The 12,284-nt window shown below is 34.7% G+C and overlaps 1 protein-coding gene across 1 annotated transcript in view; it reads left to right on the top strand.

The window, feature by feature from the left end:
* The window catches only part of LOC150077204 (cell adhesion molecule Dscam1-like), a 386,288-nt gene extending 374,370 nt beyond the window's left edge, over nucleotides 1-11,918 (top strand). Inside the window, exons 16-22 of the mRNA XM_090385678.1 lie at nucleotides 2,904-2,974; nucleotides 3,214-3,451; nucleotides 5,696-5,782; nucleotides 6,159-6,344; nucleotides 6,467-6,760; nucleotides 7,780-7,953; nucleotides 11,293-11,918. Coding sequence (XP_090241804.1) covers nucleotides 2,904-2,974; nucleotides 3,214-3,451; nucleotides 5,696-5,782; nucleotides 6,159-6,344; nucleotides 6,467-6,760; nucleotides 7,780-7,953; nucleotides 11,293-11,546 — 1,304 coding nt within the window. The 3' untranslated portion in view covers nucleotides 11,547-11,918. The remainder of the gene's footprint in view (nucleotides 1-2,903; nucleotides 2,975-3,213; nucleotides 3,452-5,695; nucleotides 5,783-6,158; nucleotides 6,345-6,466; nucleotides 6,761-7,779; nucleotides 7,954-11,292) is intronic.
* Nucleotides 11,919-12,284: the final 366 nt, after the last annotated feature.

Genomic DNA, 12,284 nt, shown 5'->3' with positions numbered 1-12,284 from the left:
ATTTAAATAAATGATAACACAGCACTTCGCGTGCTTTTTATTAACTTAAGAATTATTGTTAATTCCTGAGTGGAACTTGTATTTATTTTATTTATTTGTTATTAAAATAAATGCTGTTAAAGTGCTTCGTAGCGTTTTTATTAACTTAAAAATTTTAATTATGTAAGTTTTATTCATTGTTATTTCTTCAATTTAATAGGTTCTCTAATATTTACTAATTTTATTTTCGAAAAATATCTGTACATAAAAAATTTTCTTCATTTAAATAACACCATTTTCTATATATTTTTTATTTATTTAAGTTAATTAAATATATTTTGACTAATATGAATTTTTATTTTAATATTTAATAAGTATAATGTCTTCCAACACCATTTTTTTTCAAGAAAAACTTGTAATGCGAAACTTGCCTTTTAATGAGGTAGAGTTAGTAATAATATGCTAAGGAACAAAATGTGTTAAAGGATTTTTTTTGGAAAATGCTGATTGGCTCTGCCGAGTTAGATATTACAATGCACAGATTGTCAAAATTAACTATTATTCACATTTAACTGTTTCATTCTCCTAAATTTATGGGCTGTATCTACCCGAATAGATTGGTTGAAACATTCTTTTCAGTTATAGAAATTAAGATTTCATGCATATATTATTTATTTTTTATTACGTTAAAGACAAATTCACGGTGTAGTTCGATTAAATAGAATTTAAATAGCCGCTCATTTGTTTTATTTTAATATGTTGTTTATGTTAATATGCAGTACACTCATCTCTCGTTCATTGTAAGAATATCAAGAAATTTGCTACATAAAGCGAAATACCAAACATTTGGTTTTGAGTAATGAACGTGGACCGCTATTTTGATTTTTGCCAATTGGGTCATATTTACCCTCAGGCGTGAATCGCGAGGCCTTTTGTTTACAACAGTTCCTTTGATGTTGAAAGAAAATTGATATTATACTTTATAGGAGTATGATTAAATTTAATACTGCCCCATAATAACGCGATAGCAGTATAATTTATTATGAAGAAGGTGCAACTCTATTTTGTATAAATTATTTCGTACATCAGATAAAAATATTTAGATAGCTTACACAGTTGATAAGAGATGGCGCCACCTACCAATACATTAATATAGGCACCATGCAAAGATATCAAACGGAGATGGACTTGCGAGCCGTTCGATTGCTGTCGTAGATCATACTTGTGCGGCCTACGAGAGCTAGCAGATGCCATCCTCGTGTGTACCCAAAGCATGCGAGGATGGCATTACTGAAATTAAAAATGTGCTTAGTACTTTAGAATACTGTCTTTTCCAAAAGAAAGTATAATATCCTAACTAGTAAGTCTTGTAAAGATTCGTGCAATGTATTGACATTATTAATAAATGCTGCTGTAAATTTAATTCATAGCGTGTATAATACAATTTTATTGTGATATCGTGATGGTATTCTATACTGAAATTTAATGCATTACAAGTGTACAACATTTAGGCCATACATTAAACGTTTGAGCGCGCACGTTTCGCATCTCTAATGGACCATTCATATAAATGTCTTTAGACGCGTGGGGTTCAACCTATGTATTCTTTTACGGATAACTTAGTTTTTCTTTTCTTTTTTTTTTTTTTTACACAGGAATATTATTTCTCATCACGATGTAAATTGCAAAATTAACTTTTTATCCTTATTATAATCTACACTTGAATAAAATAAAGCATCTTATTTAATATTGATTTCGAGAAATTATTACAATTCACAAATATTTGAATTTTAAGTAAAAAAAAAAGCTTATTTTTCTGTTTAGAACTTTTATTTAGAATTTGTGATTTTTGGAAGGAATATTTGGGTATATATACAACGTCATATACTTCATATTGATATAGACCAAGGACAGCAAAGCCAAGTCTTTGCAGGATCTGTCAGATAAAAGAAAAAAAAAATGTTCGCAACCTTTAAACACTGTTACCATACTCATCTTTCCACAAAAGATGCCGATCTAATTTCCCCTTCAATTTTAGAAGAATGCAAAACTCGACAACGGAGATCTAGTTTGAGGTTCCCGAAGTCCAGTATAGTAATTTTTCCCTCCAGTAGTTTTTATTTATTTTCTCTAGTTTTGCTTACGATTTCAGTTCGTTTAATACCCCCCGCCCCGCCATACCAAATTCAAATTCCCCAGTACCTCACGCATCTAAGTTCTAACCCACATATTAGCGTCATTTAGCCACGCTTATCAAATGAAACGCACATATTTGAACCCTTTCAAAAAGCTCAGATGTCTTTCTTTAGATGGGGCCTCCACATTATAAAACACAATAATCCAAATACAGTCTCACATTGACTTTACCTGAGTCTCTTTCCTCAATTACATCCATCAGCTCTCCTCTATCCAATGTCCAGTTTATTCTCGGGTGTTATTTCCCATATGTTGACCCTTACATTTGGCAGCATTAAGATCTAACTGTCATTTCCTCGGTTATTCATGAAGCCTATCCAAGTCATACTGAAAAAGCTCAGCCTGATTTGCCTCGTTAACCTGGCCTTCTCATTACCCTGGCCTTTATATCATTTGCGAATTTCGCAACCCCTTGAAGGAACAGGGATACTGGTTTGATACACCTTGTTCCTTCGTCATTCAAGATCAGAAACCCCAGCACTACAGGGACTCCACATATAATTCTGGACCATTCTGAAGAATGAAAATTTAACAACTTTCTGCTCCCTTTTTCAGTCCCTAAACCCAATACGCTTCAGGCTGTACAGCAGGTTCCCAATGAGAGTATCATTTGTTAAAAGCTCAAATAAAAATAAAACTATTTTTCCTTCAAATTATATTAAGCATCTGTAGCTGTTATACACCATAGTTGCATTCGGATACAATTTTTTGTCTTCTTTTTGTTTTAGTTCCAAGGAAACCACCTCACCACGTGCGGGTAGTGCCCAGATCTTCGACATCTTTAAGAGTAACTTGGAAGGTAAGAACGTGCTTAGACAAAATTCTGACAATCGTTTTTTAAAAGGATGCTTAATGAGTACCACATTTCTCCATTTACATTTCTGTCATAAAAATATTCATAATAGTTTTCTTTAATAAAACGACCGAATATTTATTTACCGCTCGTTATATAAACAATATATACGTTAAAATATTATGCATTAAAATTACTATAATTGTATAAATAATTGATTTATTTTATTTAAATCAAATTTTCAGGCTCCGAAAGATGATTCGGAAGGAAATTCTATCACTGGTTATTACGTAGGCTATAAAGCTGTTGGGACGGAAGAACCTTATTTATTTAAAACCATTAAAGTTGCCAGCGATTTTCAAGAGGAGTGCTTACTGACGAATTTGAAGAGCTCTACCAAGTACAGTGTTATAGTGCAGGCTTTCAATGACAAAGGTCCAGGTCCACAATCGGACGAAGTTGTTGTAGAAACTCTAAAGCAAGGTACAGAGAACCAAATTATATTTTGCTTGTTTTTGATATTAGGTGAAAAACTTTTATATCACGCAAAACAAAATGTTGTTAAAAGAAAAATTGTCAAAAATTTTGGGCATTTTATTATTATTATTATTGTTTTTATTTTCTTTGGGGCGGAATCACATGAACACGAGAGAATTACTAATAGATAGCTACCAATCAATACGCTGCTTACAAAACGATTATTACCTTTGTTAAAACACAGCATCACTTTCCGGAAATTTTGCCAGTTCCTTGGTCATATGCACTACTCCTCTTCAAAATCAGAATGGACACCATGAGTTCTCAGGAACGGCAAAATGTATTAGTATTTGTAAAACGTCAAGGAAGTCCTAGGCGTTTCTCACTGGAAAAACAACAATCCTTACGTGTTTCACTCGTCACGCTGACACTGATTTAGCTGACCCTTCAGTTAGGTAATTTATTCCAGAGATTTGCAACTCATTGGCTACAGGAAACTTCCAACAATCCAGTCTGTACTTCCTGCCAGTAATGTAATTTGAATTCATGGCCCCTAGATGTGGAAACATTTACAAGCATGAAAATTTAAGCCTCTTCTCTGAAGGAGTACTGCTTAGCACTGGTTATTAACCACCCTCTTGACTTTGTGATAATTTCTGGAAATTTTGAAATCACTCACTGGTATCCCTTCGTCAATGCCATTTAAGAAAATCAGAAACAACGGATTCCAGCATCGATCTTTGAGGGACCATACTTTTAAAATTATTCCAATGTGAACGGTATATATTAATCACAACCCTCTGCGACCATCTCGCGATCCACCTTCCCTGATACCAACATATTCCAGCTTATACAGTAATCTCGCATGAGGAACTGAGTCAGATGTTTTGCTAAAGTCCAAATAAACGCATTTCCTGAACACAACTGAAGAGTGACTCAGAATATTAGCTAATTAAATCAGAATGCCATTTATATCTAGATGCTCCTGTATTTTTAATCATGGCTTCCACAATTTATTATTGATTATACATACTGTACGGTAATACTTAATTACGCTAGCTATCCTAGGCTGTACAACATTTTTTTTTTTTTTTTGGTTACTTTTGCGATTGTCATTACATTTTTGTTTTCAATAATTCCAAATTAAACCTACACAGTTTAATTTGGACGGTGGGAATGTATATAAGCAATTGGTACATATTAACAAATCTCACATACGGAGTAAGAAACTTGAATGTACATTATAGAGCATTTTTCTAATTTTTGTTATTAGCGAAGCAAATAAACTCTAATTGTGTTATTCATCACAGACCCTAAGAATGCAAACAGTATAATAAATTATCGCATAACAGACGCCATTACTTCTTTATTGAGCATGCGCAGAGACAGTAGTCAGCCACCATTGTTTTCAGGTGTCTAAATCCCTCAGGAAAATTTGATATTTTATTACAGCCTGTGATTAATAGAATGCTTCTAACGTATATAATTAGTTATACTAATATAATGAATAAAATTAAGATAATTTTAAATCATTGAGGCCATAAATTAATTGAATATATGTTCTACATATATTCAATTAATACAAGTAATATATTCAACACATACAAGGTGTTGTATGTTTATAATTCTGTGTTCTTCATGTTTGCTTCCTTCCCTTAACACTATGCGTACAATTGCGGTTCTTCTAAAGTCAACTGCACTGCCCTGATATATTGCAAGTAAGTGGCGATGGATCAATTTGGAGATTAGATGAAATATAAGTACCGAAGTGAATACAATAACCACGAAGACAGGAATATTTGTGCTTAGAATAATATGGTGCATTGTTAAGTGCTTTAAATGATGGGATGAAACATCCCTTTTGGCTGTCTCTAAGCTCTGGCTGTCCATTCCCACTACATCCGGGTCGACGAAGAATTCAAGACGTTCACCAGCCATGATGAATAATTCACTGCGATTCCTACTTTTTTCCTGTTTGCTGTTATTCTCTGGCACATTAGCAGCGGCAATTGAAAATAGCCACGGGTTGTTTTCATTACCCCGGAAGTGAAAGAGTTCCAGCTTACCCCCCTTTCTTTTCTGCAGATTAAATGTAGTGTCAGTTTTATTTAAATTTCCTTAAAATATAGTATACGTTAACCTATTGGTAAATTACGTCTAATGAAGATTATGCGTTTGTACTGCATTTTAATTCTATTGCTCAACTCGGCTTATCTTATACATTTTAAAAACTTCTCTTTTTATTTTAAGATCCACCGGGTACATCAACAATGAAGGTTCTTAAAACAACGCCCTCGTCCATTCAAATTACATGGGATACAGTTGGTCCAGTGGATGGTAAGTGAGCGTTTCTCTTACAAAAGCATTGTACTTAAAGTATTGCTTCATATTTTTAAATAACTGTTTGTTTTCTTTTATTGCTTAACGGTAATTACTCATACCTTTAATTTGGTAGTAAAATTGTTTTTAAAATTTTATTTTGTAGAAAGATATCCGAGAATGTGAGCTAATAAATGGGTTAATACTATAGTTTAAGTTCAGTATTCTTTAAAAAAAAAAATCACGTACAGTTCAGTACTTTAAATCTTACTGGGCAATACGCTGGGTTGGTCAATTTGTTATAATTCATTCTATTTCTCTCACGTGAAAATGCAATTTTGTACTTCTAAAACTTTTTGAAATTGCAAAATGAACTTCTTTATCTTTCTTCAAGGGTACCTTGCCTATTTAAAACAAGAAAATAACGATTGGAAAGAAGCAACGATAGCACACAACAAAGGAAGTTATGTATTCGATCATCTTCAATGTGGCACAGATTACCACTTTTATATAGTCCCTTATACGACTTTAGGGAAGGGGAAGCCGAGTGAAGTAGCTTCTGTCCGAACCAACGGATCTGGTAACTATGAATTCTAATCGCAGTGTTTTCATAAATTTAGGATATATTTCAGAAAATTAAATGCTGCTAAAAGTTAACCGAAACTATAATTTAATTCTGTACGTTTTTTTATCAATTTTCAGTTCCTGTTGCTCCTTCTAAGGAGTCCTTCTTGCAAAGCAATCTTACAACTGCTTCCATTAATTTGTCTGCCTGGGAAGATGGGGGATGTCCAATTACGCAATATGTGATAAGGTACAGAGCGCACTCAGAGCATGCGTGGACCATAGTAACTGACGGCCAACCTCCCGAAGGGTCTAAGGTCACATTGACTGGGCTGAGGCCAGGTCAGTGGTACAAATTAGTTGTCGGAGCGGGAAATGGTGCTGGTTTCAGTGAAACTGAGTACGATTTTTCCACAAGAAGACTCGAAAGTGGTAGGTGGAGTGTTTCTCTTTTGTACTTATCAGTCTTGATCCGTTCTGTGACAGCTGTTTTATTTTTTGATGTAATTGCTGACTTCAAGGAATTTAAAATGATAGAAAATAATATCATTCCAATGTCCGTTGGCAGCTAACGTGCTTTGTATTTTATATTGTTTTATATTTATATTGAGTTGGTAGCCAAATGAAAAGAAAGCTTGAATAAAGTTCGAAATGCCTGAAACAGAAACCATGCAAAACCATTTCTGTGTACAAATGGCTTTTATGATTTTTGTTAGAAAATTAGTTTTCCCTATGCATTATTTGCTTATACCAAATTTAATTTAATAATTGAAAACAGCTGTAACATATTCACGCAGTTATTTCTGCTATTTTTGAAAAAAATAAATGGGTTTGAGATAATTTAGTTAAAAATTATTCCCGAATATTTTAATCAGCTTAAATGGAAAACTCAATTTAGTTAAAGCTATGCACAGAATGCATAACTTTAACTAAACTTTAACTTTCGATTAATTTAATCAGTGATTAAATTCTTATTAGTGCGAAATTAAATATTAAGGAGATATCATCGTTTACATTTATTAAATCTTGTATGGTAGGAAACTCATAATGCGCTAATTTTATTTTGAAAAAGGGTAAATATAGATAATTATTTGAAACTGTTCCTTTCTTAATATCAAAGTAAAAGTACAGTATGTAAAATGTCACATCAGAACACACTTGCCCTTTGTAACGAGTTTCCCTGGTATTGCACTACTTTAGCTATATTACAACTTTGATTTTGTAATTTTAAATAAAATAGGTTTATAACACCACCCCCTGTTTTTAATTATATCAAGGGGATCTACAGAATTAATAACACTTCGTTAGGGGTCTGCAGTTCCAAAAAAGTCCAAGAAACAATGTTCAAAATAAAAATTAAAATAAATCTGACCTTTTTTGTTATCTTAACTTTAATAAAATTGAAATAACCACATTTTCAGTATTTCTAACATTTTTTTTTCTATGTACAGAAACATCTGTTCGACCAGCTGTCTCCGAATCCACCAGTATGGAACTGCAAAGGAAGGTGGCAGTCATAACAAGTGCTGTTTGCTCATCTGTGGTGTTGGTGGTTATTCTCGTGGCGGCCTGCACGGTTCTTACCAGGCGTCGCAGACAGAGACCCGATCTACAAGAACCTTCTGGTAAGTCAATTCTAACATTTTTCTGATCATGCAATGTAGAATTAAATGAATATGAAACCATTAAACTCCTTCGTAATGATACATCATTCTCATTATATAGAACCATACCAGAAGTTACTTCAGTATTTCACTACAAATAAAAGGCACTGCTCATTGGATCACGGTTGATGTATTTGACATGTAACTTTCCTTTTATTTTGTGGTTTATTTTTATTTCTCTGTCGAGACACCCATGAACAAAATATGGCTAGAAGGTATGGTAACATTATTTCAATATTTACAGGCTTATTTACAAATCCTTTCAATCTGGGTCTATGTTCAAATTATTAAAAACTTAATAGTACTTGCTGTGAAAAACCTCCTCAGAGTGTCCAACTGTGTCACTTTGCACTTGGGTTTGGTTCTTCCCCATTTATTCTCTGTCGTATCATCCGTAGGTGAGTGATCCAACTTTTCACTTTGGGCACATCCAGTCTATCTGTTAATAATTGTGCCAAAGTTAAAATGTTTCTTTTTAATGATAATTTGCATGTCTTGGTTAGCATAGGGGACCGCTCTTGAGATGGTGAACGAGTTACCGGTTATCGTCAGTGCTGGGATAGAGATGTCAAAGGCTGCTGCTACATCCAAAAGATATGTTAACCAACAACAGTTGGATAACATATCTTTTGGATGAAGAGACGAAGTATGTGAAGCAATATTTGCATATATAGTATTTCGTGTGCAAGCGCCCTATAATTAATAAACTAATCGGATTAATAAACAACAATAAAAATAGTTTAATGATTTAAACATACAACGTGCATATTAGTTTACTCTTAGAAGTGACTCACCCTCAATCTACACACTAGGAACTTAAAACTCCAGAAGTTGATGGCTGTAGATTGTTAGAGGCATCAGACTTTTTTTTTTTTTTTTTTTTTTTTTTGAAAAAAGATCTCTAAATGATTCTAGACTCACTCTCATTCAGGACTTCCTTCTGGAAACAAAGTTGGTAAAAATCCATTCATCATTGCTAAAAGGAAGATCTATCTGCTTCTGGGTTATCCTCCAAGGCAAGTGGAGGATATCTTTGCATATCTTGAAGCTCCTTCCTTTTCTGCCAATGCTTGAAGAAATCCTTCAGTGTTGAGGTAATTAATTTATTCTTTTTTTTCTATTTCTTCATCAGGTAACTACTCTGAGGCCTTGAATTTATTCATTTGAAACCAGATCTTTGGTGTTTTGTTTTCAACATACGCTACCAATATTTTTTTTTCAATATCACAGGCAACTAATTCCAAGCTTAACTGGTTATCCAGCTCAACAATCCGTTCTTACGTATTTTTCCAGTGTTTCCTTTTGGAATCCAAGAAGAAGCACTTCTCTTCAGCAACAGGTTCAAGTATAACATCCCTCATGCAACATTCGTACAACAGGAACTGGCTTCATCACAGGAGAATGAAATGTTTCCTATTGCATTCTTGGCATCGAAGCGTTTCCAGAATCTTTTAAAGTGGGTTCGTTAGTCCACCAGTAGTTGTAAACCGTTTAGCAAATACGATAATATCGTTTGAAATTAGCAATTACATTGTGATCCATTGGCTGTGAGATTGATTTCATACTGTAGAAAGAAGTTGAACTTAAATTTTCTCCGCTCTGTAACCCACATTTTTGTAGGAGACCCTTTGCTATTCTTGCTGGTTGAATCGTCGTTCTTTGGACCTTTTAAGAAATTTAATGGCCTTTCTTTAAATGAGGCTTCCAGACTTGAACACGATGTTCCAAATACGATCTTACCACACCAGACCTTGATGTAAATTTATCCAACTAGCCTTTATTTGCCGGAAATTTCGTTTGTGATTTTTGTTTGTCCACCTTGACATTGTCGAAAGTATTCTTAGCATGCTGCTTTATCAAAATGGAGTTCACATTACCGCTTGCTGAGCAGAAATCCAAATGAATAATACCTTCTCCATTTTCAGCAACGTATTTTCTCTTGTTCTTAAACGTTTAATTGTCAGTCACTGCTAATTTTGAAATATATTTATATTTTTGTTTATCAGTTACAATTTAATTTTTTTTTACTATTTGCAGCGATATTTCATGTTCGCGTCCTATAAGGACTACTCGTTTGCCAACCTCAAAAGCAAGCAATAATTTTCAGTTTCTTTTCCAAAGTGAGGACTACCCTTTGCTTCTTTGTTTTCTCATTTGACTTCACAAACAAAATAAAGCAGTTGTTTATAAATGCAGACTAACAAAGAGACAAAACTGGCAGAAACCCAGGAGTGTTCCATGCAGACTGACGTTGCTGGGCGACTGGAAGTTACAAAACGCTTGAGAGAGGTGAAGGCATGGCGATAGATAAGACAACTAACAACAAATAAGAGAATAATGGTGTTAAAAAGTGAATTTCAGATATAGAGGACTCACTGTACTCAAACGTCCAAAAAGATTTTCTTTTCCAGGCCATCTGCTGCAGGGTTTCCATCGAGACAACTTAGGCCACGAGATATAGTGTCTCTAAGTTGCTTGTATACTATAATCGCTTTGTCAGTTTATCGCCCTTGTGGGTAATACAATTGATATGATCACTATCCGCCCCACACCGGGTGTAAAAGACCTGAGTTTGAATCCCGTCAATGACCCGAGGAATTTTTATGGGTCTTTTTCACAACATGGCTGAGTTAATCTGTCTCGGGCGAGTGTAACGTGTTTTTTTCTTCCGGAAACTCTGCTTTTTCGTCTAGCCAACAGCATATCGACCACAGAACACACGCAATTTACAGACAAAACCCTATATAACAACAATAGCATCCCTCCCCCAACAGAGAACAACGTAGATGGCGCATTCTCTTGCAATTAAGAGATTTCCACCTCTCTTCGCGGAATGCCACATCACCTCCACAGTCAAGATGTTCACTGGAATGATCAACCCCAAAGCGACACCACCATTGTCGGTCAGTCCTAACAGGCTTTTGTTGACCGACAGGTTCCTCTCAATTTTTGTTACCAACTCTTCACGTCCTCGACTGCGACTACAGAAAGTTTCTGTCAGACAAAAAATATGGTCGGAAGATCCTGGACAGTTTACTTTTATCTAACATAATCTTTGGGCAGTGATGGTGGCAGTTCTGCGTTACTCTACTTTAATCTACTTGAAAGGATGTTTATATCAATTGTTGTTATTACCATTTTCGTTCAGTGTGTGTGTAATTCAACTAATTTACACCTGATAAGAGTGTGGCCAATTATCTTGATGGACACTAACCTGTCAGGTCCTCTGTTATTTTTTGAAACTCCTGGCTTGAAGGGCATATTGCGAGTGTAATTTAATTTATTTTTCTTGTCTTCCAGGAGAAAGAAGAAGCATCGACATTCCAAAGGCAGAAACAGTGGCTCTCAGCGGATGGGAAAAGAGACCGCGAGACTCCAGAAGTACACAATGCCGAGAGTCCCTCTATCTTTCGTGTCCATATGCTACTGGCAGGTTATCTCAGTTCTCTGCAGATGTGGAAACGGACAGCGGGTTAGTCCACAGTGGGGGTGTGCCCTCTTTCGGGAACGAACATTCGTACGATGTGCCTATTCATTTGCTTAAACAACATTAAACACATAAAATGCCGCTAGAGAAGATTTTTTGTGAGGACGATAGCCAGCAAAAAGATAGTGTCGTGTACATAAAAACTACAAGAGGAGGTAACTTCCCTACAAGCTGTATAGATGTCGCTGCCTGCAGTCCATGTGTCTGTTGCTCGAATTTTTTATTCCAACGGAAATTGAAAGATAAAACAAAACATTCTCATTCCTGTAATTTATTCTTCGCCAACATATTTTGTAAATTGTAGAGACATAGAGTGTGTGTGGAGAGAACGAAAGAGGTGCGCCAGTGTTATACATGACATTATGAAGTGCGAGTTTAGAGTGCCGATGTGTTCTGGTGATCGGTTTTATATTTCACTAAAATGAAGAGTTTTAAATACTGTGAGACGTGTATCAAATAAACCATTGACTTTTATCATCAAATGTGCCATTATATTGTGAAAGTGAACTATTTTCTTCATTTGCGTTGTTTACTTTTTTTTTTATAAATTAAACTGCTGACACGTACTTCATTTAGTCTTCGTTTCAGAACAAATACTATTTCGCATCGGCGCAAAGTAGAATACAAACAGTTTTTTTGGAGTAATTGTTATTCAGGTAAAAGCACGCAATTGTGCATACACTAGAATAATTAGCACTCTATTGTGTTTTATCACGGAATCAGTGGATTACATTAATTTTCGATTGCTTGATTTTTAACAAACAGAATGCAAATAGCCATTGTGAACAATACGTATAACTGGGAA

Source organism: Mastigoproctus giganteus, chromosome 12 (genome assembly GCF_048544385.1).
Source record: "Mastigoproctus giganteus isolate SK-2022 chromosome 12, ASM4854438v1, whole genome shotgun sequence".
NCBI lineage: Eukaryota > Metazoa > Arthropoda > Arachnida > Uropygi > Thelyphonidae > Mastigoproctus > Mastigoproctus giganteus.
Note: the sequence above shows the minus strand (reverse complement) of the source record. Positions and strands in the feature narration are given on the sequence as shown.